This window comes from Microchirus variegatus (genome assembly GCF_963457635.1).
Source record: "Microchirus variegatus genome assembly, chromosome: 2".
NCBI lineage: Eukaryota > Metazoa > Chordata > Actinopteri > Pleuronectiformes > Soleidae > Microchirus > Microchirus variegatus.
The window spans coordinates 30,624,691-30,652,228 of record NC_139803.1 but is presented as its reverse complement, the minus strand read 5'-3'; the positions used below and the strand labels follow the sequence as shown (position 1 = coordinate 30,652,228).

The following is a 27,538-nucleotide window of genomic DNA, read 5'->3' as shown; positions in this document are numbered from 1 at the left end:
TTTGTTCCATGGCAGTACTTGTGATGTTGGATGAATACGCCCATGTTACCATCAACTATGCTCCCCCCGTCTTATTGACAGGGACATGATCTGCGGTGTCCGACTGTCATGGGCCTAAGAGAGCGTTTTACTGGCAGAGGGTATAGAGAACAAATTGAGACAGTAAAGGAAAGGAGGGAAACTCTTTCTTTCCACCCCAGCTGTCCATTCAGAGGGAGAGAAAATTTGACATGGTTGACTTGAACACATTTAGCATCATTAGCAAACAGGAAGTGTCCCCTGCAGCTGTTTTGTAGTGGGGGAGGAGGGTGTTCCTGCCTTCACTGTAATGGACAAATGTTACCCACCATGTTTGACTTTGATTTTTGACCTGAAAACAAAAATTGACATTACAAATGTCCTATGATATCTTCCAAATTGGCTTGACATTCCAGAGCTGGGCCCCAGGGGTTTCTTGTTTGTCCTCTCTAAGTGGTTGTGCTCTTGTTGTTGTGTCCTGAGGCTTGCTATTAGAACATACTGGCCTTTCTCTTGAGAATGTGGAGTCTTTAAAGAGACATGGGGAGAGATGCAAGGGAAAGAGAGGGAGAGCGCCAAAAGAGGTCTTGCTTGTGTATTTGAATACTTATGCTCATTAAGTTAATGCAGAATGAAAGGGAGAACCGTCAAGTGGAAACTCTCAGAAGCTTCTGTTTGAAGAGCAGACGGACCCCTTTTTTTTTTTGCTCGCTCCGTCTGTCTCTCAGCAAATTAATCTGTTGCTATTTCAATTGAAGATCAGCCCCACTTTACTTTGACTTAGGAAGTTAAACAAAGTCTAAAGAACACAATAGATGAAGAGGATAAACCTAGAGAGACCCTGTATGTTAATATTAAGTCCTTTTGCCAACAGACTTTATTAACAGGCTCTTGGTTGTAAGTGGTTTACAGTTTTAACCCGGCTTTACCAATATTTCTTTAGAGTTTATTAGACATCGTCTTATAATGAAGAGATGTTGTATTTAATACAGCATTTATATCTATATTTATAAAGGTTTAAAGGTTTTTAAAGGTTAGAAATATGCCTGTCTGTGTGTGCAAGTGAAATCATTGCATTTAGCACTGTTTACTTTTCCATGTAAATCAGTGGCGATGTTTATTCAGAGGATTAGTTCATTCACTGGCTGTAGTTTGTGCTCTTAGTGATATCATGACTGACAATAGTAGTAATAAGTGGCGTAAATGTGAGGTTTTCTAATGCAGGCAGAGTGGGTGGATCTTCACCTTTGTCGAGTTAAACCGTCCTCTAATGAGATGCTTATAGGCCTTAAAAATCACTCACTATGGCAAGATACCAATTCCCTATATGCAAGTGTTTATAGAGAATTATTTAAATAAGATTTTGTTAAATAGCAGCAAAGGCCTTTGTGGGTAGATGATGATGATCCTTCGGCTCAGCTATAGTCATCGCTACGAGATGTTTTAAAGGTTTCTTGAGAGCTCCAGCTTGCATGGCTGTTAGTTGACATCAGGCAAAAGGGGAGAGCAGAGCAGCCGAGAACTGGTGCCCCTGAGCAGGCAGTTACCACAACAAAGCCAAAAGACTGCTCTGAAAAACCAGGCCAAATTCCTGCCCTCTAGGACCTGGCTTAAAGCTTGAGCGGAAACTTTGAAAGAGGGGATGAGAGGAGAAGAGAAGGGAAGAGGTGTAGTGAAGTGGATATGAGACGAGGCCAGACGGGTTAGCATGTAGCAAGAAAGGGATGGCTGCTGGGGCCTGTGGAGTACGGCGGGAGAAGGATAGATCAGTGGAAGCGAGGAGGGAAAGAGAGTCTAAGAGGAGACCAGGCCCCTGCTGTAAGGATGAAGGGATCATATTCCTCCTCTTGAAAGCACCAGGGTAGCCTTGTGGTGGAAAAAGAAGCCATGAACTTGATCTGACGATTAAATAGGCACATCTCTATGGCTGCAGGCCACAACTGAGACCAGGTCCTCGGTGCAGTAGCACACATACACTGTTGGCAAACAAGAATAGCCCATTCTTGTTTGGCTTAATTTCTGTCAGTCATCAACAGTTTTTTTTTCCAGTTTTACTTTCTTTATTGGATGAAAGCGATACATTTCCATCATTCTTTTATTATGCCCAAAATCATTGTGTAAATGTTCCCCCTAAACAACCCTCCCACTGCCTTTTTCGTTGGTCGATCCTCTAAGACTGGAGGTGCATTGGGATTGTGTGGGAGTGATTGCTATTTAGCCTCATGGAGCTTGGTACAATCAGATGCCTATATCTCGCGTATCCTCCAGGGCTCCTTCCTCATCCTCGTCCTCCATCCGCTCCTCCCTCCTCCTGACTCCTCTCACCCACTTTGCCGTTGCTGTAGCTTTGGCAGGCAGAGTAGGAGCAGTTATGCCGTGGAGCTTCTCTACAACCTTGCACCATCTCCAGTGAACATAAATTAATGGTGTAGAGCAAACAGGCTGCTGGCTCGGGTCCAGGCGCTGGCTTCAGGAGCCCAGCCAACGATTGTTGTGGGGGGCCGTGGCAGCAACAGCAGTAGTAGAACTGCTGTTGCTGCCAACCAACCAACCAGCCAGTCAGTCAGTCAGTCAGAGGGGCAGACAGACATACTTGGGGCCCTTTTGCTCTATAATAGATGCTGTGGGCCTCACCAGTCTGCCTTGGATTTGCAATCATCAGTGTTTTGCTGTCAGAGGGCAGTCTGCAGAGAGCCTTTACACTTTGTTAAAGCTCTGGAGTCTGGAGTGAGAGTGGAGGTATGTGCTGAATGCAGTTTGTGCGAGGTGCAGATATGGATGTGCTTTCATTTGCTGTTATCAGAGGTTGGCATGTGGTGTATGCAGTTTGCAGGTTGGCATCATGTGAGTTCTGTTTATAAGTTGGCTGTATCTGCATCTGTGTGCGCTGATGAGATTGATGCAGTGGGACTGTGTCATGTGATATTCTTGTGAAGCAAGATTGGATTGAGATAGCAATAAAAAGGAAGCCAATTGTTAGGTAGGTTTAGTATACACATAAACAAATATTGTCATAACATGATTGTAATTTGGTACGAATAATTGTTTGTGCTTTATAGTGATGAATTTTCACGATTACCATTGAAATACAAAACTATTCCTTTTTTAATTGGCAATTGTCAGTGTATTTGATGTTTGGAGACAGAAAGTAATTAACTGTATCATCCAAATCACTGAATCTGTCAGAAAACTGCAGCGAAAAGCCAGATATCGCTCTGCACATAGTAAACACTCGTGATGATGGATTGAAAAACTCCCAACTGGATTTTATTTGTCATATCTGTTTGATCTCGCCATAATGCTGCTCTGCTTTCAATCTCATTCTCATTTGTCAAAGACGCCGATTGTAAAAATTAATAATGGCAACTTGATATTTAAAATGTGCCAATCTTAGCAGACTCAATTCAGAATCCATATTAAAATGTCATTCCTATATTTGATTGCCGTTGTTTCTGACAGTGAATATTATTATCACCCCCCTCCAGTCACTTTGATTAAAAACAAATAAGATCCCAATCAATGTGCAGCCAACACATGAAGGCATGAAAAAAACAATAATTATATAGAATCATGTCTTTGGTTATTGACACCTTTATTTATCAAAGTTAATTATTTTATTGTATAAAGCATATATATATATATATATATATATATATATATATATATATATATATATATACATATATATGCTGATGATCTACTGTGGCTACATCACACCAATCATCATTAGCAATTCCTTTGTGTTGCCATAGCACTGGGGGTAAACAGCCAATGGCCTGTGATTTCCTGGGAGTCATTAGCATGGAATAGGTTTGCAATCCGCTGCAACCTTGTGACCCGGCTCTATAACTCATGTCACACACTGATGATGTCATTCATCAATGGGGTCCACCACCAGCAGCCTCAGACGAGGGGTGAAGGAGAAGAGCGGGAAATGTGGTGGTGGTGGTGGTGGTGGGTGTGGGGGGGTTTGAATGGAACAGCCGGGATAATGATCGGGCTGTGGGATTTGACAACGGCAGCAAAATCGGTGTCAGGAGAATATGAAGCTGATGTATAGTGAGCTGGATGCTGAAGGAGCAGACAGGAGCCGGCGTGGGCCAGAGGTGTGGTGTGCAGTAAGAGTGGTCCGGCACTGGGATGTGGTTATTATTGTATACAGTGAAATGCCAGGCAGGGCTCCGGGGGGGTTTAAGGACCACGCACAGCAGATGATGGAGCTACCTCAGCTTGTAATGTTCAGCAACCACAGGAGCAATTACATCCAGCACTATCAGAGAGCACAGAGCCCATCACACCCTGTAATTTAGCCAGCTGTTGGTTACACATACACACAGATCCGTTCTCAATGACTCGCAGAATGTGATCCACCTGTGCATGTGCCTGTGTTTGCCCTTTTCCCCCTGTTTGTGTTGATGTTTGCTCTGGATATAGTGCATATTTTCATCGTGAACAAGCGCTAGCACGATTAACAAAGCTGTTTCGATTCCAGGCTGCTGTTGTTGTCCAGACAACAAATTGAAGCTGCTCATTTCCAGGCCCTAATTCTTTGTGGAGCGGCTGTTTTACGTTTTGCGGTCAATCCTGTTTTAAGGATATTGGCCTTGGTGTTTGTAACTGAACATATTGAGCGGATCCAAAGCTAGTGGGGGGAGATTATCAATACCATCTTTGATCTTCCTCTGTGTTTGTGTTTCATCCATTAAATAACCATGTCATACTGTCTCCTGAGGGTAGAAGAGGAAGAAACACATTAGAGCAGATTTAGAATTCTGTTTCCCTAATATTTACTCACGTTAGCTCTTTACATATTTTTTTTTCTTTGTGCTTACTGGGTGATTTATGAACATGTATTTTTTTTACTGGGGCAATTAACATTAAGAGGTGACTCTGAGGTCTAAATAGCTGTTCTTCAATTTCACAGCTGTGTGTGTGTGTGTGTCGCCGTCGCCACCACACGCCATTTTCTGCAGGGCTGAGATTTCAGAGCACCTTGCTTTAGGGAAAGCTGCCACAGCAGTGTGGGTGGCCTTCAGTCGCAGCCATAAAACTGTACTATACATATATGTGTGCATGTCTGAAGACAGGGAATTGAGGACAGATGAAGAAAAGAATGAAGATGTCATATGCAGACGTGTACTGTGGGTGCTCTATGTTTATATGTTGGTTTGTAATGTTTCAAGGGGGGTGATGCAGTCTCACACAATGAGACAAGGAGTGGGGGAATGAGTAAGGGCTGAGAGGGATATGAGTAGAACTAAATAGGATTTTTTTTTAGTATCGTGTCTATGTGGTCAGAGTAAATCTCCTTACTCAGGGGTTTTTGTGTGCGAGAGGGGCTTTAACGTCCCCACTCTCCTTGATGAGACATCTTTCTTGTTAGTTCAAACCATTCATTACGCGGTGGCTGCCGGACAAGCTCTGCCTCTGGCTGGTGTATTTATCACCGGGCGAGAGCGCACGCTCGGGCTGACAGTCGGCGATTGATGACCGGGTCTGGGCCTGAGAGGCTGAGGAAGCCTTAATACAATGTAAATGACCCACTCCCATTTCCAATCTAGGCTGCTCCTCTCCTCACACCTCCTAACCACATTATCTTTAGCCATGTCTCTATCTGTGCATGTGCATGTGCCTGTGTGTGTGTGTGTGTTTACTTAAGAGTGGGAGGGAGTTTGTGTAGTGTTATATTTGCGAGCATGTTTTGATCATGACCGAGGTCATAGCTGATGTGACAACCCCAGAGTGAAAAGGGGGGAAGGTAGAAACAGGTTTCACTCTTATTTCATGTTTCACATGCACATGGGGATATAGATGTGCATATCTGTTCTTGCACACACTTACACTCATGTAGTGCATGGACAAACAAAGACACAGGCACGCTAGGTAGGTCAGAAACTGGTGTGGCTTCACCCAGCCAAGGAAATGTCAGCGCCTGGCAATCAAAAAATGTATTTCTATTCAAGCTTTATCATCTTTCCTTTGTTACTGATTTAGCATATTAAAAGGAACTATGTACACAAGTACAAATCAGATTAATCCCTCTCTGCGGCCAGGACTCATTATTGGTCCAATGTCAGTCTTGTTTGTTATTAATTGAGCACATTCCTCCAACCAGTTTTTTTCTCTCCCCATCTCACCTTTAATTAAAACGGACTACATTCAGAGCGCGGTGAAATCTCCCTCTCTGCTGATACCAAGCCTCACTTACATCAATTATTTCCGCAGCAAATGAGAAAGTAGTTTTTGAGCAACTGTTATCATTTCAATTTAAAACTGAATTCACTTAACATGAACCAGGAAAGACATTACCAGAGCCTTCTCAATTAGTCTGCAGACAAAGACGAGGGAGGGGGGGGGGGGGGGGGGGCATTTTGAGAATAAAGGTATTTTCCTTGAAGGGAAAGAATGTGTGTTAATGGAGCTTAAAACCACCTGAAAACAGGAGGATTCAGTTTCTGACATTTAAAAGGAATTTGTGCGGGTGTTTTTAAGTTTGTGGGCATTTCTGTTTTGCACACGCTTGGGTTTATGTGCGTGTACGGCGGCTGAATTAAACACATAGCGTCTCGTTTGTTGTGTTTTGCGTGCAGCCCGACTCCTAATCTGGCCCTTAAAGACATCTGTCACCAGCGATCACTGTTGTTTTGTCATGCTTCATAGCAGGCCCAGAGGGAGCGAGGCAGCCCAAGGTCTGCCATTTATATCAGCCGGCGCTCTCTAGATTGGACCTGACACAAATAGTATCATTGCAGCCCCGGCTGCAGAATTACATCTTCAGGTAAAAATCTAAACAAGGCTGTGGAGGACGATTTTTTTTGCGGCGTTTTTGTTGTTGTTGTCTAGCGTGAGGATACATGTCGGAGGAAAGATAAATGTATTCACTGCAAATCTGCACCCACTCATTCTGTTTTATAAAAGGATTCTTAGACGCCGTAGTATCTGTGTTTGTGTGTTCGTATGCAATGTTTTCATTTGTACGAGGTGCATATGTTCAGTACGTTGCACACTGTAAGTGTGTGGGTGGGGCAGGAATAGGGAAGGGGGGTTATCACAGTTGACAGTTTTGACAAACTTGTTTGACCAGCTCTGACAGGTTTTGCACTAAACTCTCGCTCGCTTTCTTTCTGTGTGTGGGTGTGTGTGTGTGTGTGTGTGTGTGTGTGTGTGTGTGTGTGTGTGTGTGTGTGGGTGGACACGTGTAAGCTGTGAATGTGTACGCTGTGAAAAAGGAGGGGTAGGGTTGTGTGGAGGTCACGAGAAGGTGCAGTCTTGGGTTACACAATACAACAAACACAGGAACAATTTGAATACAAAGTATACAACAGCTCGGGGTTTGACAGTGGAGTGCATGTGTTCCCCTTTTCCATACGAGTGCTTCATTAGTGTGTCTTTTCTGTCTGTTTGCTTCCCGCAGCACCCATACCCCTCTGAAGAGCAGAAGAAGCAGCTAGCCCAAGACACAGGCCTCACCATCTTACAAGTAAACAACTGGTGAGTTAAGATTTCCTCTCGCCGTATCTGCACCTCCAGCGTCGCTCTGCCTTTCATTCTCAAAAGCCTCTGCCTCGCTAGTCTCCCCACCAGCTAAGATGGCTAATACTCCTAAAGTGTGAAAACCGTTTATGTGCAGCCCTCCCCACACACACATATACACACACACACACACAGACAACCTTTGTGACATTATTATGTTTAAGCGACCAGGATGTTCTAGTGTTATCAGCACAACTGTTCTGAAGCTAAGTCACTGGTTGTTTGTGGTTTGATGCACACATGTGTGTTCAGTGGGATTTATTTCAGGGAAAAAGACAGAGATCAAACCCACCCCCCCCCCCCCAGAGCCCCCCACACCCACCTTGTCCCTTCATCCAAAATCAAACCTAGCACTGCCACTGGTGCCCCCACAAAAGGCAAAACAGCCTTCCACCCCCTTTCCCATTTTACACCAGCAATATGGTGGATTAAGGTTTCGGTGGCCTGGCCAGCAGGGCCTTTGTAGATGGCTTAGCACATAACTGGGGGTGGTGGATTAAATAAAATGATCACAGAAGCAAAGAAATGATACAGGAATTACTTATCAAAATACTAGCCCAGGTTTTATCTGCAGCTTAATTTTGTTCAGTGCATTCTCAGGGTGATGTTCAGATTAATTGAACTGACAGCTTCCTTTCAAAATTCAGGCAAGGTATTTGCACGGATTTCAGGTCTTACACAAACTTAATTATATGGAACCCCATTTTATCATTCTAATTCCATGTAGCGGGGGGTTCTATTTACAAATGACAAGTCTGCGCCTTTTATTCACAGCTTTCCTTAATATATTTATCAAAGCAGGTTCATTTACAAAGTGCTCTATCTGTTGGGTACAGGCGGGCTGACATTAACGAAGCTTTTAGGTTTATCAGACGCGCAGCCTGACAAGCCACCCGAGGGTCAATTGATTTCTTGGTTCTGTGATTCATTTTTTTTCCTCATTTTTCCTGGATCACAATGAGAAACAAGCCTGGAGAATTAGCCTGGTTTGTCGGGGCCTTATCTATCAGCTCCCCCTCTCCCCCCTCCATCCTCACTCACTCTCTCTCTCCCTCACCCTTTTGCTTTATTTCCTTCTAGCCAAGGGAAGTCAAGCTACTTAAATTGGCCACAGGAACTGCTGTTATCAGACTTTAATGCACCCTACAGTGTGGATAGCATTTCAATTACACCAGTAACCAAAGATTAGCCCCCGCTTGCCTGTTTCATGCCTCGTGCCGTCGTTTCGGGACGCCACACACCTTACCTACAGGAGCAGAAAATTGAGTTGCCTTGCCTGTGTCATGGTGATTAATGCAGAAATAGTCTGCTAACCTGGGAGGAGAGAGAGAGAGGGAAATAGACAGAGACATAGACAGAGATAGATATAGGACGAGTCCCTGCCTTCCCAGAGGCCATGAAATCCAAGCCTAGCTCTGAAATACCTCAGATCCATTTATAAAGAGGAGTAACATCTTCATGAACCCGGCTTCCACACACACACACACATAGGTGGTCACTGCAGCAGTGTATTAATGTTACACCACCTGTGTTAACGAAAACACACAAATAAAGTCACATTAGTCTCTGCCTGGTCCATCTCTGTTGTCATGTTGCCTGGCACAGAGCAGATTTGAGAGTTGAGAGGATGCTTGGGTTTTCTTTCCCCCTGTAGCTTGTAGCCAGGCAGGAAGGTGAGTTACAAATTAAATATCTCTTTGTTTCTGGCTCCTGTGAGTGTTGATGTGCTCCTCACAGGATATGACAAAACTCTGCCGTATGAAATTCCTGTGAAAGAAAGAAAGAAAAAATCTCATCAAATTCCTGGCTGGCCCCTTGCATTGTTCTGCGGTTCTCTTTGATACATGGCTGCTGCCATGTTACCGGCCATAGAGAGATAGAGACAGAGGGAGGGAGAGACAGAAGCAGAGGATGAGTGGGGGGGGGTTGGGGGGGGAGAGAAGGGAGGGCACGGCCGCCGTCTTCGGTTTCCAGAGCTCTCCCTCGGGGAAAGGATGTGCTGAATCAGGGCTTTGTCCGCCCGGCACAATCGCAGCCGTGCAAGGGCACAAGGGTGCTCTGTGTGATAGTCAATAGACAGTGCATCTCACTCTCTCCCTCGCGCCCGCGTCGCAACTCCCCCAGACCGTACGCTGACCCCCCCAACTGACTGACAACTCCCTTTACCTGCACACTCACCTGTACACACAGGAAACAAAACATACAGACGAGCGACTGCAGCTGGCTCGAAAAACCTTTTGACTCTGTGTGATTCTGCTGTAATTCTCGTCGTCCATGTCATTAGCGAGCAGCCTCACCTGTTTGCAGCCCCACACCCCATTAGCTGTCTGATGTTAATAAGGAACAAAGGGAAAGGTTAAAGTCCACAATCTTCACCGCGCTGGTGTTAAGCAGATGAGGAGAAGGACTTGATTATCCTGTTAATCGCATGCTCTGTGTGCATTAGTGTGTGTGTGTGTGTACGTGCACGCTATAACTAATGGGACACTGTGTGATGTTGTGTGTGTACAGTGTGCCCGGGACGCCATTAGTTGACCATTAGGTGTAGCGTGTTTGCTCTGCTTACATTTGTGACGACTGGCGTCATGTTCACAGAATTGGGGGAGTGGTCTGGACGTGTAATTGCATTTGTTTAAGATTGTGAGGGGGAAAAAGGTGAGGGCCGTGTCACACGAGCAAAAAGTAGGTGAAACGAAAGACAGGGGTGTCTGTCTCGATGCGAGAAAATCGTTTACAGTTTACAGTATCTGGCGGTGTATTTGTCTGCATCAGCAGCTCCTGGTGTCCTGCTATCAGTCTGGGCTAAATGGGGCCTGACCAAATCATTTCATGTCTCAGCGTCAGACCCAGCACGACGTGCCCTCACTCACTTGCCATAAACACACGCGCCAACTATCCTGCTGTTATTTACCACAGCGGCAGCAGTGGTGCACACGCATATAACCGCGCACACGCACGGGTTATTACATGGGCCTGAGAGATGACGCTGATGACAGATGCCTGACAGAAACGGCATCTAAAAAAAGGAAGGAAATCGTCCCCTCATTATTCCCTCATCTCACAGGCAGCCAGTTGGTCATTTCCATGGCAGACACAGAGAGAACGAGAGAGAGAGAGAGAGGCAGAGAGCGAACATGTCAGTTCTTGGCATCGCTGATGAGTGAATGCTGTGCCACTGGAGCACTAATAACAATAAAGAGGGCACTAAGCCACACTCTATTTTTACTTCTCTGCCTCCTCTCTCCAGCCCAGGGGGCAATACACACACACACACACACAGAGGCTCTAATTAGCGGCAGAAAGGAATACAATGAGTGAGTTATTAAGACGTAGGGGCGGATCGCGGCCAACCTTTGCCCCCTGTCAGATCACAGGTCACATGATAAGGGAAGGATATCCGCCAGACGACGGCGCCAAGCAGCCTGTGCCCACTGAGGAGATGAAATAGGCTCAATCTCCGCGGCCACGCAGGGGCAGGGCATGGTGCACTGATTGTGTTTGTTTTTATCTCTCTCTCTCTTTTGAGAATCCTCTCACCAGGAGGACAAACTCCACTAATAATAGACGAACGATCATCACGCCGCGCCATACGTTCATGTTTACGTTTAGGTTTAGGTTTGGGACACTTTTAATCCTATTAGTCTGAGATTAAAAAGCTCAGAAGTAGCAAAATATGAGAATACCGTGACCGTGTTTGGCATTGTGGGAGATCTTCTTGGGGTCACCAAATAAATAAACCTGCAGAATTTAGTCCAGCCTTTTACGTTCATGCCTTTATGTTTTACATGACATGCGTAAATTTAAGTTGTTTAAAATAGGCACAAATTAAATTTACGATAGTTTAGTTGTGCGTTAGATTCCTCCTTGGGCAAGACACGGCAACTGTAGTGTAAAGCAGCTTTTAGTGCTGTATAAATACAGACCATTTTGAGTTATGGAAAACACTGCTTTATAGTATGCATATTCACATCTTTCCTAACTTACCCTGGAGTAAAAGTTTAAGTCACTCATCACAGCGATGTACAGTAAAATCTATACTGCAGTTTCAAATGTGAAATGTGATTAATGGTGAAGCACATTTGTTTGTATTGTCTGGAAACAAAAGCCAAGGCTAAATTAGTTCTTCCACTTAGTAAAAAAACCTTTTCCATCCCTCTTTCTCCCGTCCAATGAGACACATATAGAAACACTGGCTTTTATGATACTTTTATGATCCTCTGGTTTTGGCGGGCGAGCCCGTTATTAAATGCAAAATAATAACTAATATTTTCCAAATGTAACATATAAATCTATGAAACTGGCCCAGCTGCTGTCTGTTTTTTTCCACATTCCTTATAAGTATTTAAGTCTTATATGAATCTTATATGAATCACACAGAGGCTTTTTGAGGTCCCTTTTCCCCACTCTGCTTTGTATCCCTGCCAATTCCTTTACTTCACTCTTCGTCTCTTCCGTTCTGCCACCTTGGTGGGCTAGTTGACTGAAGTTGCTGGTTATCTGTTTAACTTTGACCCAGATGGAAATGTCAAGCCTTTTTTTGGCTGCAACCAGGGACTCTCGGCAGTGGCCATCTTATGCCCCAGGCTTTCTAAATATACAGCTGGAGTGTGGAGAGGTTGTGGCTGTGTTTGTATGTGTATCGCTTTAGTGTGTGTGTGTGTGTGTGCGTGTGCGAGCTTAAGTGTATATGTGTATCTGACTGAAGGAGAGAGAGAGAGTGACTATCAAGGCGCTGCCAACACAGGCATCATGATCCCTCTCATTTAGGGACCGCTAATTGGCAGTTAATTAGCAGAATTGACTCTGTTGTCAGATCCCAAGTGCCAGCCCCCCTACCAACACCCCCTGCCCACTAAGTTCATTTGATCTGGCTGCTTTCATGATGCTGTAATAATAATCCAATTTTATCTGTTTTAGAGCACAAACCACATTGGGAAAAACATATTTTCATTATTGGCAGCACGAGAGACGCCCTGTTGTAGTTGGTTTCATTTTGTTTTTCAATTTGTTCAGCGGTTGTTACCGATCCAAATTTCTCTTTGCGGTGGAATTCAGACACATGCTGCACTCACGGGCTCAGCCATGGGAGTCTTAAACAGCTGATGCTAATGTGCGCCGCTGTGTTTATGTGCGCACTCATAGAATATGGCCTGTGTTTGAGTACATGGGCCCGCTGGAAATGTTCAGCGGGAGCCACTCCCACTTTATCGGGCACTTGGGGCACATTGGGTCATAGCATGGCATGGACACCCACCGTGGCCATTGAGCAGCCCACTGCCCACCTCTGTGTCAGTCTATGAAAAACAGGTGGTGCTTTTTTTTTATGTAAAAACAGAAAAAAGAACCAGGCACAGCCAGGCAATCGTGCACAAAAATGAATTCTACTTTACTTGTTTTCCTATTTCAAGCTCAAGACTCTCCAAGGCTGTGGAATTCTCCCAGCAAAGACGGCAGGCGAGGAGAACGAAGCCAGACGAGGCAAGGAGCTGAAAGAGGCATTACAGAGAGAGTATTAGGGAGAGAGAGAGAGAGAGAGAGAGAGAGAGAGAGAGAGAGATGGGAGGAGGGAGGTCTTTGTACTTCTCTGCTCCTTTTGGCTCTTTTATTCCTCAACGGCTTGGTTTTATTGGTGGGTCGTTTAATAACAAGGGCCCTGCGTTTGAAATGAAGTCGAGCTGCCTTTGCATTGTAGAAACCTCCTTTTTTATTTTAAGATGGTAATTTCTGTACTAGGGGTTAGAACTGGTGAGAGAGAGAGGGTGAGAATGTGGGAGAGAATTCAAGGAGAATAGAAGAGGGGGGAGAGAAGTAGGTTAATTTATTTCATTTGCAGGAAGAGAGAAAACGTAATAAGAAAAAAGAGGTTGGTGATAGTGAGGAAGAAAGAGTAAGGATGCTGTTGTCATGATCGTGCAGCTTAATGCATACGGGCAGCCTCAGTAAGCCTGCCAGAATCTCCCTGTGCCTGAGGCCATCTGTGAGCAGAATAGCAATTTTATTACTTTGTCATTAAACCAATTTCACAGCAGTATTGTTTGTTAATGAGCAGCCGCAAACGAGCGAAGATGTCACGTACTAGAATAGCAGCAAGATTTGTGACCCCGGCTCTCCTCTTGTTTCATTCTCCCAACCTGTGCCTCATTCTTATTCCTTTGCTCTCTCTCTTTTTTCCCATCACCTCGTTCCCTCTCATCCGTACTGTCATCCTCACTCTCTCTCAGCCGTCCTCCCGCCTTGCTTATCCCTCCCTTCATCCCCCGTTATAGGGGTCCCTGGCTCGTAAAAGTGGAAACTGCAGAAAGATAAAATGCAAAGTCTATACAGTCAAGTCTCTGTTTATGAGCTTCCATTTGCCTTTAGAGCTCATTGGGACGAATGGTTTCTCCATGGGCTTTCAGGGTGTGCAGCTGGAAAGCCTGGGATGTTTGGCCTGCTTTTTAGCTCTGGAGCCTAACTTGGGTGCCAAGGGCAAGAGCCAGCAGAGGAACTGAGCACCTGAATGGATGCATAGGTCATTTGGATTGTATGCATTTGGATTGTATGCAAGGTTGATGTCATGCATTTTTTTGTGATTTCGAGATCGTGGCTTTTACTTTTTAGTGTGTACAGTTTTAGGAAAGAAGACTTCAAGTCTAGTAGTTGCTGTGGTGCTTTATGTGTTTTTTTTTTACTCAGGAGGTCAGGTGACACATATTCTTGGTCTTTTTGTGGCTTATGGCAGAGGGAGAGACAATCTGGGGGCCCCAGAGGATGACACATCCTGACAGAGTAGATTTGGAATAATTACTTTTATCTGCTAAGGAAGATAGCCTAGCCCTCTAGCCTCAGGATCTGTGTGTGTGTGTGTGTTAGCCACAGGCTGCTGCCGTGTCCCTCAGTGATGTGGTGATGTGTTTCGGATGGCTGAATGTTGTGTATGTTTGTGTGCATTGTGCATGTGTTTGAAAGCAGAGGTGAGAGCGCGCGCGTGTGTGTGTAGGAGGGTAGGGGGGCTAAAAGGGATAAAGGTGACCAGGTGTAACAGAATGGCCTGGAGGGTGTAAGTGTGTGTGTGTGTTTTGGAGCAAGAGAGGACAGGAGCTCCGTCTTTGCTGAGCTCTTTAAACTCCGTGAACCTCTACCAGGTATTTTCTCTCTGTCCAGGCATGCTCGTTCTCTCACTCCTTCTCTCGCTCTCTTGTTTTTCTTTACCTTCCCATTTCACACGTTGCCTTCCCTCTATCTCTGGATTTTGGATATACAGTAACGCCATGTAAACAAACATCAGCTCATTTATCTCTGCTCTGGGTGGTGTCAAGTTTCTCAGTGCCCCCCATCACCCCTTTTCCTTTAAGACACAATGAAAGTGAATGTCTGTAGGTATGAATAGAGAGGAGAGTTGTAATCACATCCTCGACAGTGCTGCGATGTATTATACTTACCTGTTGTGCGAGCGCGTGTGTGTTTGTGTGTATTTTCTGAAGCAGTGATTCATGGCCCGCTGCCCTCTGTGGCTTTGAGGTGCAGGCCAATAAGCCCATCATGGAAGACCCTATAAATCAATATAGCCCTTTGTTTGTTTAAGCCATGCTCTGCCCCAGTTCAGGCCTGTTATGGATGAGATATCAGTCGACGCGTTGCCAAGCAGAAAGGAGGGGAGGGAGCAGGAGGGAAGGCATCGCAGGACCTCTCCACAAAAACAATCCAATCTTAATTGGAACGTTGCCCAAAATCTTGCAGATATAAAAACCCAGCAATTTGCAAATTTTGGAAGTGGTGAGACACAAATTAAACTGCACGCAGAAACACACATATGGACTTTGATGGAGTTATTAGATGTAGCTGCAGGAATTAGCCGCGATTAGCCGACAGTATTACATGCATAACAAGATGCAGAGATACAGCCTGAGAAAGGAAGGAAGCAGGAAGACAATGAGGAGTATATTACCCTAATCTAGGGTTTTTCTCTCTCTCTCCAGCCTTATGAATATTTATCCCTCCCATTACGGATGATGATGTTTCAATTGAGCATGTGTGCTAGGGAGGGAGGGGAGGTGGTGGAATGCCTTTTCCCTAGTGGGGGTAGAGGGCGTCTGCCTGTAGCCCCCTGAAGACATGGAGTCTGTTATCATCTTCTTCTTCTTCTTCTTATAATGTAAGAGGAACTCTTTTCTTTTCAGCTTTCTCCAAAGGTACAGTCGGAGGTAGTGGGGAATAAAAAGCACCTGCTATTTGATAAAAAGTTCAACTTTCTTTCCTGTAATGTAACATATAAAAATAAAACTTTTTTTTTTGAATTTTGGAAATCACTCGTGGCAGCTCAAACGTTTTATTCCACTGACCACACTTGATTTTGGCTTTTTGTGAGACACAGATATTGTTTTATTTGTTTTAAGGCTGTCACATGTGAAGGAGGCCAGTCAGAGGCATGGGGGCTCCCTCCAGGCTAGCAGACACATCAGAGTCCCTGTGGTGTGTTCCACAGTGTTACTGCAGCCTCTGCCAGCAGACCCTTCCACAAACAACTGCTATTTATATCACACGTCTGCCGCTGGGCTTTTTTAGCCCCAAACTCTGCTTTTGACCGGGCCTGCACACACACTGTTTTTTGTTTGTTTTGTTGTGTGTCTGCACTTATGTATGTCAAAGCAATTATGTGCAATTGAATCTCAGCTCAATTATTCAGTAGGGAGTGCAGAGAGGCAAGCTCGCAGCAGTTGACCAGTGCCTCGTGGTCACTCATATGCGTTAGATTGGAAAACACACTCATGTATGGTGGAAATAGTCGCTCACATGGCAAAGACAAAGCGGTGGGAAGACGATGATGATGATGACACACCAGTGGAAGGGAGAATCCCTTTTTACACACACACACCCCTGTCTGGCTCTTGAAAACTGCGGGTGCAGCGGCACCTAAACTCTGGCATTAGAGAATCTTGGCAGTCTATATCCACCTGGTTTAGGTGTCACTTTTTAATTGCTCAAACTGCTGTGCATTTTCCCTGCCCTACATTCACGGTTAATAGTAGAGCAGAGTCTGAGAAGAGAAAAAAGTAAGAAAGAGAGAGAGAGAGCATGTGTGAGTCTGTGTATATACAGCATTTGGGGGGCAGGGTGGTAAAATGGGGGCACACTCCCTGCACAATCTCCCATTGGCTCTGCTTTTTTGACTTCTCTCTAATGCATTTGAGATTCACTAAGTTCATTTCTGTACGTGTGTGTGTGTGTGTTGCTCAAGGATGTAACTCTTGAAGCCCCTCTTGATAGGGCCCCCTCTTCTCCTCTTTGAGCTGAACCCATTATAGTCTTATAAAAGAGGGAGAAGAGAGACGTTTGATATGGAGCAAAGGAAACAGATTGGCCTTATTTCCTGCCTGGCTGCTGCGACGCAGACACTTGTGTTGCCTAGACGATGCAGAGGCAATTGACACTCAATTTTGTTTGAAATATCACGCCTCTATCATGTCATTATCAGCTTCCCCTGGTAATCCACAAAGCCGCCCTGTTTGATATCTGACAATAAGGGAGGGAGTCACAGAGTCGCGGAATCTCTCACTCGATTACCAGGCAGAGAGAGGGGGAAAAACGGGTTGAGAATGAAAGGGAGCGCGAGACGACAGAGCGGGAGACAAAGAGAGGGTGAAAGGGGTGAAAGAAATAGAGATGGAGAGATAGAGATAGAGAGGCTAAAAAGTCACACGTTTGTGAGACGGGAGAGAGAAGTGGATGGAAACGATGATTGTACCTGATCTCCCTGCAGAGACGTACAAAGGAGCCCAACTCGGCTGCTACTGTGGGAAAAAAACCGGGGTGATCTTGTGAGTGCACCAGCTCCTCTGATGGTTTGACTGGGGTGATGATAGTGCTGTACTTATTCTTTCTTATAGTGTGCCAGCCCCTGCTTAAAAGCAGGAGGCTCACTCCCATCCAGAAAGGTAGGACACGACCTCTGTCTTGCGCTATGTGGTGGAGCCTTTGACAGAGGCTAATATTGACATGCGCTGGATGTTTTCATGCACTCTTCAAACAGCGGAGAACACAGCTGTCGGTCCCTGAGCTCCTGGGCAGGCGGAGAACACCTTTTGTGCTCTTATTCCCATTAATAAAGTGTTATCTTAGGGGAAGGGGTGCAAAAGTCCAGTGATGACAGTCAACAATAAGGACAACAGCCTCTGATGGGAGGCAGGTTAATGAAGGGAAATATTAGAAGGTCGTCTGCGTGAAGCGATGATTCCACTTTGTCTCCTCACATCAGAACGCTGGTAGAGCTGGGGCAGGTTAGCCATGCTGGGTTGCTACAATACGGTCTCTTTCATACAGGTGTGTTGACGCCTGGGGCAGGCCTGGCCTCGATCCATTCCATTCACCCCGGCTGATTTGAACAATAACTATCATATCCCTTAAAAGAAAAGGGAGGGTGAAGCGTCAAGGAGGAGATGTCTGAGAGTCTGTGTCGGGGCCAAGTAAAAACCCCCACTGCTGTTGTCAGTGCTTGTTGATGTTGTAGGGAAGAAAAAAAATGGGCAAGTTTTTTTTTTTGTTTTGTTTTTTCCTTATGCCCACCAGCCCCCACCACAGTTTTTCACTCTTCTCCTTTCTTTCCCTCCACTTCTCCACTTGGATTTAGTGTTTTTGTGCCGTAGGACAGAGTGCGCTGAGGAGACAGAGGAACAAAGTGCTGCTGTGTGGAGCAGCAGCTGCTGCTCGCCGGATCAAAGGGGCAACAAACGTGGTCTTCCTGGCCCAATGCTGTTCTGGAGGTGTTTGACGGACAGTCAGCAGCTGAGGCTGCACAGCCCGCCATGCAGGGGTCAGGCTGCTGGACTGCCAGGCCCTGGGGTGACATGCCCTCACTGGACAGGGGGGAAAAGGGGAGAAGGCATTAGATAGGAGGGTAAATAGGGAGAGAATGTCTATTTTTGTTTCTTTTGTTGTTGCTGATCTAGTTCACAGTCAGAGGGATCCCCCCCCCCCCTTAAATTATAGACGATATTAAGATATTTATGTATTTGTGACGGCGCTATTGAGTTCTCACGTGCTCAAGTTTAAGAGCAGCGTTTGACTCCACACTGCAGTATTCCACCTCTTTGGGTGCTGACAGAAAACCAGATCGAGTGGAGAGAGAGAGAGAGAGAGACAGAGAGCAAGCATGCCGCAGTGCTATTGATTTATTTTAATTAGCTGCTCGTTAAATCGTGTCAGTGTGCAACACAAATATATAATTCTTTGTCTGATTTTCCACTTGAGTCTTAATGACTCGCACTCCCTGGGTTTCGGATAGGAATGACTTGTGCAGCTCGACTGACGGAGCAATGCAAATGTTACTCATATATGGCTGTTGGGGAGGGGAGGGGTGCAGGGGGGGTGCCGCAAAAGGGCAATGAGTGGAGTAATAAAAAGGGAAAGAAAAACAGGTCAGTGAAAGTCCATGGAGGAGAGGTGAAACAGTGCCCCTTTGAGAGGCAGACAAAAGAGTGTGGAGGGGGGAAAGAGGCAGTGTGGACGAGAGAGAGCGAGGGAGAGAAGGAAAGAGTGAGAGAGAGAGAGAGAGAGAGAGAGAGAGAGAGAGGTAAAACTATGTAAACACAGTGGCTGCCCTGAACGTGGGCCCTCTCTGACGTCCCCCCCAGCCCCGCACCACACTCCACCCCACTCACCCAAAAAAAAACGATCCTGCATCGCTCCGTTTAACATCTGCACTAAATCAAAGACGGGGGTGAGGTAATGTTCACGCAGCTTATGTCTGCAGACTCCTGTTTTAACTTAAAGAAAGGGAAGGAGGGCACAGAAAGAGGGGAAACTCTGTGTCTGATAAGATGAAGCTTCCTCGTTCCTATGCCCCCTCCCTTTGTCCCTTTATCTCCATCCTGGAAGAGCAAAAGCTCCTTTGTGGTAGTTTATGATAAACCAACAGATACTGTAGGTTCAGTTCTGTGACATGGGGCCTGCTGGGACCATGTGAGCTGATTCAATCAGTGTTGTTGACACTACAGTAGATCAGTGTTGGAGGTTCAGTAGTCAGACTGGCCCAGTGTCTGACTGGACCATAATTAGTGTTTGCTTATACTAAACATGGCCTCATCACGGGGTCAATTTGCATGCACTTCCCTGGTCATAGGACGTCCAGCAAGTGTCTTTGCTCTCCTTCTGTCTGAGGATCAAACTGAAGCTTTGATACCAGCGAGTTGTGACTCAATCACCGTGGGTTTGGAATCTTTATTTCTGTCTGAGGCGGAAGCATGGAAGCAATGAGCTTTAATAGGAACCAGAGGACGGCCATGTTTGCAAACAGCGAACAGGGGGATTGAGTTCAGCGCGTTCTCGTTCAGATTGTGTTGCATCTCATCTTCCGGCAAAGAACAGACAGAGCCAGAGGAATTTGACTGACAAACGGGAACCTGGCATATATGAGCTATTAAAAATGGGCACTTGGAGGTCAGCCATCGATTCCTGTCAACGATACTCGTGTCACAAAATCAAAGCTGCCTCCTGTCTTTTGTGTTTGCTTTACATTTGGAACAACCTTGTTTCATAGCAGGAGACTTGATTAAGACATAATTTCTTTGTTTTCTTCTTTCATCACAAACTTGTCAAACATGTGACCCCAGATCCTCCTCAGCAATTCAAGTCAAGCAACAAGACTCTTGTCTTTCTGTCATTCTCTTGGCCGTGCTCCAGGGTAGGGTGGTTTGGCATGACAATTTTTTTCCCAGAGAAGGAATGCTGACAACAGCAGTGAGTTACCAGGTGTGGCTGCGAGTCAGTTCACCAGAAACAAGTCTTTTATGACAGATCGAGATGAGGAAGAAAGAAAAATAACAATGAGTAATACGCACTGAGTCATACGCTTTGGTATTCTGTGACTTAAACTTCCAACTTTCAGTAACCTTTCTTAGCGTCTTAATCCCTGCTGTTCATAAAACTCAAGGACGGCCCTTTGTTTTAAATAGAAGCATATGTAATTTTAAAGGATTATGTAAGGTTTACATCCACTTTCCTGTGTCACACTTACATGCAGCAAAGCATAACATTGTATGCTTGGCAGGGTATTTAACACCCAAGCCCCCCGCCCCCTGTATGAGCAGATATAAGTAAGCAGGGATGCCATGTCAATCCAGCCAAGTGTAGACCCTGAGTCAAGTGGAGTCCTGCTGCTCTGGCACCATCATTCATACCCGGCCTGTTACTAAAAAGAAAAAAAAAGAAAAAAAACACACCACATGTCTTAAAATATTGCTCATCTGACACCGCTCTGCACTTATTGTCTCTGCTCATTGACATTTGTCCACTCCGTGTCATTTTAGAAGACATCAGCAGGTCGTGTTCCTGAAGGCCAATTGCCAATAGTGTGTGAAGAAATTGCTGACACGCACGCACACACACACACACGCACACAGACACACACACACATATTGATTGACATGCGCATAAACGTTCACATGCACATTCCAGAGCATGCTTAGCAATGCGAGCATGGCTCCGGATAACCAGTCGCCTACATTAAACAGCAGTGGATCACTAAGCCCCCACTTTCTCCTGCAGTAATACACAACACATTCCGCGCTGTATCCCGAGGAATGACCTCTGCGTGACCCCCTCACCTTGCCTTTAATTATTTGTTTGAAGACAGCGTGGAGTTCCCATGCTGAGAGGTTCTCTGTGTGTTCTCTGTGCATGTGTGTGTGTGTGTGTGTGTCTCTGTGCTCAAACATTTAGCAGAGGCAGGCCATAATAAGCTCGACCACCAGATGTAGATAATAAAACATGGGCTTTGGGTTGGAGGTTTTTTAGCTAGTGTTCCCTGTGAGCCCCCCCTGTGTTCTGGTTAGCCTACGCGGACACACACTGGCGGTGGTTGTGGTTATGTCGATGGTGTCGATGTGTAGATTTACGGCGTGCACGTATGTTTTAGTGAGTGGTTGGGAATTCTGAATCCCTGTGGTCAACCTCTGTTTCTCTCTCAGGACCTCGGGTCCTCACATCCATCCATCTATCTGTCCATCTTTAGCTGACTGGCCTCCATCTCTGGAGGATTCCTGGTTTTGTTGTTCTAAGCACACTCCATTAGCAGCTCACGGGTCGAGGGAAAACACTGTTATCAGGCCTGACTCTGATAATCTCAATTGGCTTTACTCAGACTGATAAAAGGTGCTCTAAGGCCACTGCGAGAGGAGCCCTCGGTCACCCCCTCGCTCCCTCCAGTGCAGCACATCCCCTCCCTGGTTACTGTGGCAACTTGTCTAGTGTACAAAAACAGAGCTTATGTGCGTGCGTGAGGGTGCAATATGATGATCTGCTGCCAAAAAGGAAATGTTGGTCCAGTGTTTGAAGTGGCTTGTAGAGAAAATATTTGAGTATTCGTCGGCCTCCATTGCTTTCAAACTAAGAATTACAATTCCATACGATAGCTTAGCATCTTTGTATCGTCCGTTTGTGTATAGAGCAGAACTGGAAGAGCAAATTTACCACCTGCCAAGAATATGCCAAACATTATGTGTTTATGGTTATGTCTCAGAATAGGTAAAGAATACATGTGGTTGTGATTTTGAGGGCGAAAGCAGGACGTACAAGTCTTACTAAAAGTCTTACTGTTTACTTGTTCAGCTGGTTTTCATACAGGTGCCGTGTTTCTATCTTAAGCACAGCAGCCATTCCTGAATGTTTTAAAGAAATCAATTAAAGGAAATCAGAGTCTGCATTCGCCCTCCTCATACATGGATGTGTTTCATCTTTTCCTCTCCGGGGCCCAGTGGCACCCCTGTGTAGCTGCACTCTGGATGCCCCCCTGGAAAATGAGCACCACGTCTCCCTTTTCGTGCATTTTGTACCTTTAACCATGTCACTTTGAGCGGGGAAGATTACAGGCATTTAAGTTCATTGGAGAAAGTAAGGGCAGGTATCAGGGCTTCATGGGGGATTAGGAACCCAAATTGGTTCCAGCTCTCGCTGCCTCCTAATGACCAGTTCTTGAGCCGTACTGATGGTGCCGTGGCTCGTACATTAGGAAGGGCGGTGGAGCCTTTTTTTTCTCCCTCTCTCTTCTGCTTTTTTGGAACCAGCAAAGGACTCCATGCTGGACAGCTCCACGTGATTTCAAACCCCTCTTTAATATCAACCACATGGTGGTTACCTGTAAGTCCATGCTATGATTTTAGTACGGGAACATGGCTAAGAGAAACAGCAAGGGAAAGGTGGAGAGTTTGTTTGACCTGAGGGTCCAGCTTGCATTTGAGTTAAAAAGGTCGCCCCTGGCTTGCAGTCACCTCCAAATGACCTCTGGCTCTACACTGGAAAAGCCACAGGAGCAAAGGCAGGCTGGGGAGGCTTTGTGGAGCTGCACTTATTCGCTGCTGCTGCTGCTGCTGTGGTGGTGGTGATAAAACTTCAGACAGCTTAATTGATGGGCTCACTGACATAACAATACCTTGTGAAAGCATGAAGTGGCCCATGCCTGGTCCTCATTTCTAGACAGCTGGAAGGGGAGCAGAGCCCCCTACAATGCAGCCAGAGTGGGGGTCCCTCAGAGGGGAATCGTGGTGGTGGTGGAGTGATGGAGTAATGAAAGAAACCATTTGTATCCAGCACATTACTGACTTAAGCTCCAGAAATAACATTGTTTTGGAGGATGAAGCAGAGACAGGATACTCTTCACGAGGTGTGAAGCCTGTGTCTGATGAGAGCAACTATTAAAGACGGAGGGAGAGAGAGGGATGTGCCATGATGAGGGTTCTTCTGTGCCCGAGCTGCACTTAATACTTGAGGAATGTCTCCCTGGTGCCCATAGCAACCAAACATAATCAAAAGCTTTATTAAAAGAGGGGGAATAGATCATAAGGAACATTAAAAGTATCCCTCACTGGGTTCCCAAGTCAGCGCACAATTGCCCTTTTGTTTGTTGCTGTTTTGTTGTGAGCGCCTCTCTCAGAGACCCGGTGGCTAATGTTGCCATTAAGTCATGCAAAACTGTTTTGTCTTTGTAGTGGCTTGTGATGAATCTTCCTGGCTGTGAATGGAGGGTGATTTAATGTTTGTTTTTCCCTCTTCTCTCTGTTTCTCTCCCTCTCTCTTTCTCTCTGCCAGGTTCATAAATGCCAGAAGAAGAATAGTACAGCCTATGATTGACCAGTCAAATCGAGCAGGTAAAAAAACTCAACCCCAGCCCATGTACAGTGGACTCTTGCTTCTCCTCTTCTTTTCTTTCCTCAGCATGAAAACAGCTTTTATTGGCATGCACATGTCAGGAGCCCAGTGATAAAGCATTACCCCTACATTTACACTTCCTCCCTTCATCCCTCTCTCAATTTTCTCAATGAGATGTGTTCAGCTTCTTACTGATTGACTCTAATTGGAGATTTCCCCGTCTAAGTGGAGAAAGAGGTGTATTAGCGCTCGATCTGTGAATTACTAATTGGACACAGGAGGAGCAGTGAAATGCTAATAGCAATTTATGAATTTTTTATCTTTTTTGGGGGGGTTGCGGGGCTGTTTGGTTTTGAATTTTAGTGAGATTTTCAGCCAAAAATTGGAGGGAGATTTTCATTTCTATACATTGCTAATTTACATAAAACAAATTGTGTTGAGACTATGAAAAAAGGCACACATAGTGTAGTTGTAAACATTCCACTCTGTGCTCCTGTGGAATGATTCAGTCACCCTAAGCTTCATTGACTGTGGCATTACCACAAAGAAGCCGAGTAATTTGTCTCAGTGAGGAGAAAAGCTGTTTTTGTTGATTCGCGAATTTCCTATCTACAAAAAAAAAAGAAAAAGAAGAGAGAGAGATTCCTACACACCGGAGCAGAGATCGTTCAAACACACGAGCCGTGCTTAAAAAGAGATGCACAACAATCTCTATTAAATAAAAGCATGACTAATGGCTCCCACTAATCTTAACAAATTACAGATTATCCAAGATAATACCGTTACATCCCTGGAAAACAGTGTGTTTTTCTGCAGTCTCCAAAAAAAAGCATTAGTTCACCACAACTGATTATCAACAAAACGACAAACCATTTGGAGAAAATTGATTGCCACTTTTATCTTTGATGTCATCGCAGATCATCAGATAAATGATTCATAATATCAGAGGGATTTTAGCCGCATTAGGATTATCTACACGTTCAGATTGTGTGTTGTTATTAGCGTGTCTTTAACTAGCGCTGATGTGACTGGGTGAAATTCTTCTCACCCTGTCAAACTGCATGCTTTCTTGTCTTAGTCGAAGAACAATGTGACTCCTGTGAGTGGTTTTGAATGACAATCGCTGTGTGTGTGTGTGTGCGTGCGTGTGTGTGTGTGCATGAGGACCTACTGTATTGGTGTTTGCATGCCACACGTCAGTCAACGGTCCACAAACATGAGCACAATGTCTTACAGTATGTTTGGGCTGGAGCTGGGACAATTGCTGATTGTCTGGTGTGTTTTCTCTTCTTCTTCTTCTTCCCCCCTCCCTGGCCCCCCCCTCCCTTTTTTCATGTCCACGTTTTGACTACAATCAGGTTTTCTTCTTGATCCTTCAGTGAGCCAAGGAGCAGCATACAGTCCAGAGGGCCAGCCAATGGGCAGCTTCGTGCTAGATGGTCAGCAACACATGGGGATCCGACCAGCCGGTGAGTTGCGGCCAACTCTCCTCGCCCGTCTCCTTTGCCACGCCCACTTTTCACCCTCCTTTATCATCGACACTGATCAACACTGAGTCTGCAGCATGAGATTTAGTCACCTCTGCACAGAGCAGCAGAAGCTAACACGTGCTACACCACCACAATAACGCTTCTCTTTACCCAGGCTGTCTGCTGCTTGTGTTGCTTGTTTTCGTTCTCTAATCTAACACATGTGGAGAAATCCTTCGCAAGTGATCATCGTGGAAAAAAAGGGATCTATGCTAAGCTAAAACACGACTGCCACTCCTTCACGGTTTTCCTCCCTCGCCATTTCTCATCTCACACTAACCAACCTCAAACGTGGCTCTCCTCTGACCTCTCTGTGATTCAAACTTCTGCTGACCCCGCCCCTTTTTTTCTGGCATTTCTCTCTTCTTTCTAGGGCCTATGAGTGGAATGGGGATGAATATGGGCATGGATGGGCAATGGCACTACATGTAACCTCCATCTTGTAAAGCAAAACGCAAAGAAAAAGGGGGAAGTAAGTACTGGGCTCTTTTTCCTTGCACTTTTTACACTTTTTGGGGCTGTGTGTGTTTTTATTTATTTTGATTCCCTTCCTCTTCATCTTACCCTGGTCGCCCTGGTGTTCCAGCATCAACCGTGATGAGCTAACATGCAGGGCTGTTTTCATGAGATTCTTTTGAGGCGGTAGCTAAGCATGAATTCAAGTCTTGGGAAAAAGGTGGGGGGGGGGTTGTTGGGGGGCACCTTCCTGGGACAGAGAGGAACCCGAATTGTGGCGCCAGACAACAGGAGCAACAACATGGCATGCAGAAATTTATTTATCACAACAGCGCCATCACTCTCTCTCTCCCCAGTCCTGGACAGCGAATGCAAATGTTGGACATTTAGGGAAAAAATAACATCTCCTGGGGTTGGGGGGGGGGCTGACGGGGAGAAATTAAGCAGGCTCCAGTGAAGCGATAAAGAAGGAGAAGTGAAACTGTCCTACGAGTGACATAAATCTGTCCCGGCAAACGATTGATGCCCAAATTATCTTATATGCAAAGACGGGAACACTGCAGTACATTACAGGCCTGAGCCAGATATACGGGCACGGGGTGACACGGCCGATCCTTCACTCAGGGTTTGGTTTGGGGGGGGTGGGGGGCGCTGTGTGTTTTGATTATTTTTTACTGGAGGGAGACGATTTAAAGGAGGGGGGGGGGCGAGCCTGACCTGCAGACAAGAGCAGGGAGACAGTGAAATAAATTTATAAGCTTGTAGACACAAGCATGGCTGCTTCTCAAAGGAGGGGGGGGGGGACTCTTTCACACGTTACAGATACAGATACTCTCACACACACACACACATACAGCTAAATGGCGACATTCTGATTACGCCCGGCCATCGCGCCGGCTCCCACCAGTGCTGACATTTGAAAAACCAAGACGTATCACATCCCAAAGGCGGCAGGGCAGCAGAGATTTTATTTAACACCTAAACTCCTTTGCCCAATGAGGCACGATATAATAACACTTACCTTGATTAAAAGAACCCTTTATATGTAAATGGAGACTGGATTTTTCAAAGGGTCACAGCGGCAGTTCTGCCGACAGAGATCATTTCACCCCTCTAGTCCTCTGCCTCCTCTCTCTCTCTCACACTCATTCCCCTCCTGTCTTTGCTAATGGCAGCAGGGGGGGTTCGAAAAATGGGGAAAATCAGGAAGCAATGTTCCCTAAAACAGCCACACAGAGACAACATTTGCTCAGGTTGGCTAATTCTTAATATAGGGCTATATAATTTTGAGACTATTTAATTACGCAACACACTTTATGCTTCATGACCAATTACATTAATAGCTCAATACAGAGGAATATTATCCTCTCTTGATTTGATTACACAGCCACACAATATGGTGTGTTTGGTACTTAATTATGGCCAGGACTGCTGTGCCATAACAGGAGTGAACAGAGATGGAGAGGAGAGTGAGAGGAGAGAGAGGCCCAGTCTGTCCTCACTTATTGTCTTCAGATGGTTTTACCACTCTTGTTAATAAAGGAGTGGGGGTGAGTGTGGAGAGTGGAGGTGGAGGTGGTGGGGGGGGGTGTCTCAGATCTACTTAACGGAATGAATGCAGCTTACACGACTGGAGATTAGCAGCTTACAGTGTCAAAAACATCTGCTGGGCCTTTTAACAGGAGCTGCTCCAGGTTATGCGGAGGTGAGGGCACCACCATCATATACCCCACCTTGATTGATTTGTTTTATGACCCCCCCACCCCCACCCACAGTAGTGGGGTTTTAAGAGACCCTGCCCTGACAAACACGTGCATTTCAAATGAACTGACATGAAAAAAAGGGGAGTATTTAGAAAATGACACAGCTCTCAGCCAATGAGA

At 45.6% G+C, this 27,538-nt stretch overlaps 1 protein-coding gene across 3 annotated transcripts in view; it reads left to right on the top strand.

The window, feature by feature from the left end:
* Window positions 1-27,538, top strand: part of meis2a (Meis homeobox 2a) — a gene marked incomplete at its 3' end in the record, with an annotated part of 70,414 nt that overhangs the window by 41,333 nt on the left and 1,543 nt on the right. For 2 of the 3 annotated variants that reach the window (XM_083885960.1, XM_083885959.1), the window contains exons 9-12: window positions 7,433-7,509; window positions 23,611-23,669; window positions 25,050-25,139; window positions 25,573-25,671. In XM_083885960.1, the coding sequence (XP_083742086.1) occupies window positions 7,433-7,509; window positions 23,611-23,669; window positions 25,050-25,139; window positions 25,573-25,631 (285 nt within the window). The remainder of the gene's footprint in view (window positions 1-7,432; window positions 7,510-23,610; window positions 23,670-25,049; window positions 25,140-25,572; window positions 25,672-27,538) is intronic. The other variant, XM_083885961.1, reaches the window with a different exon arrangement.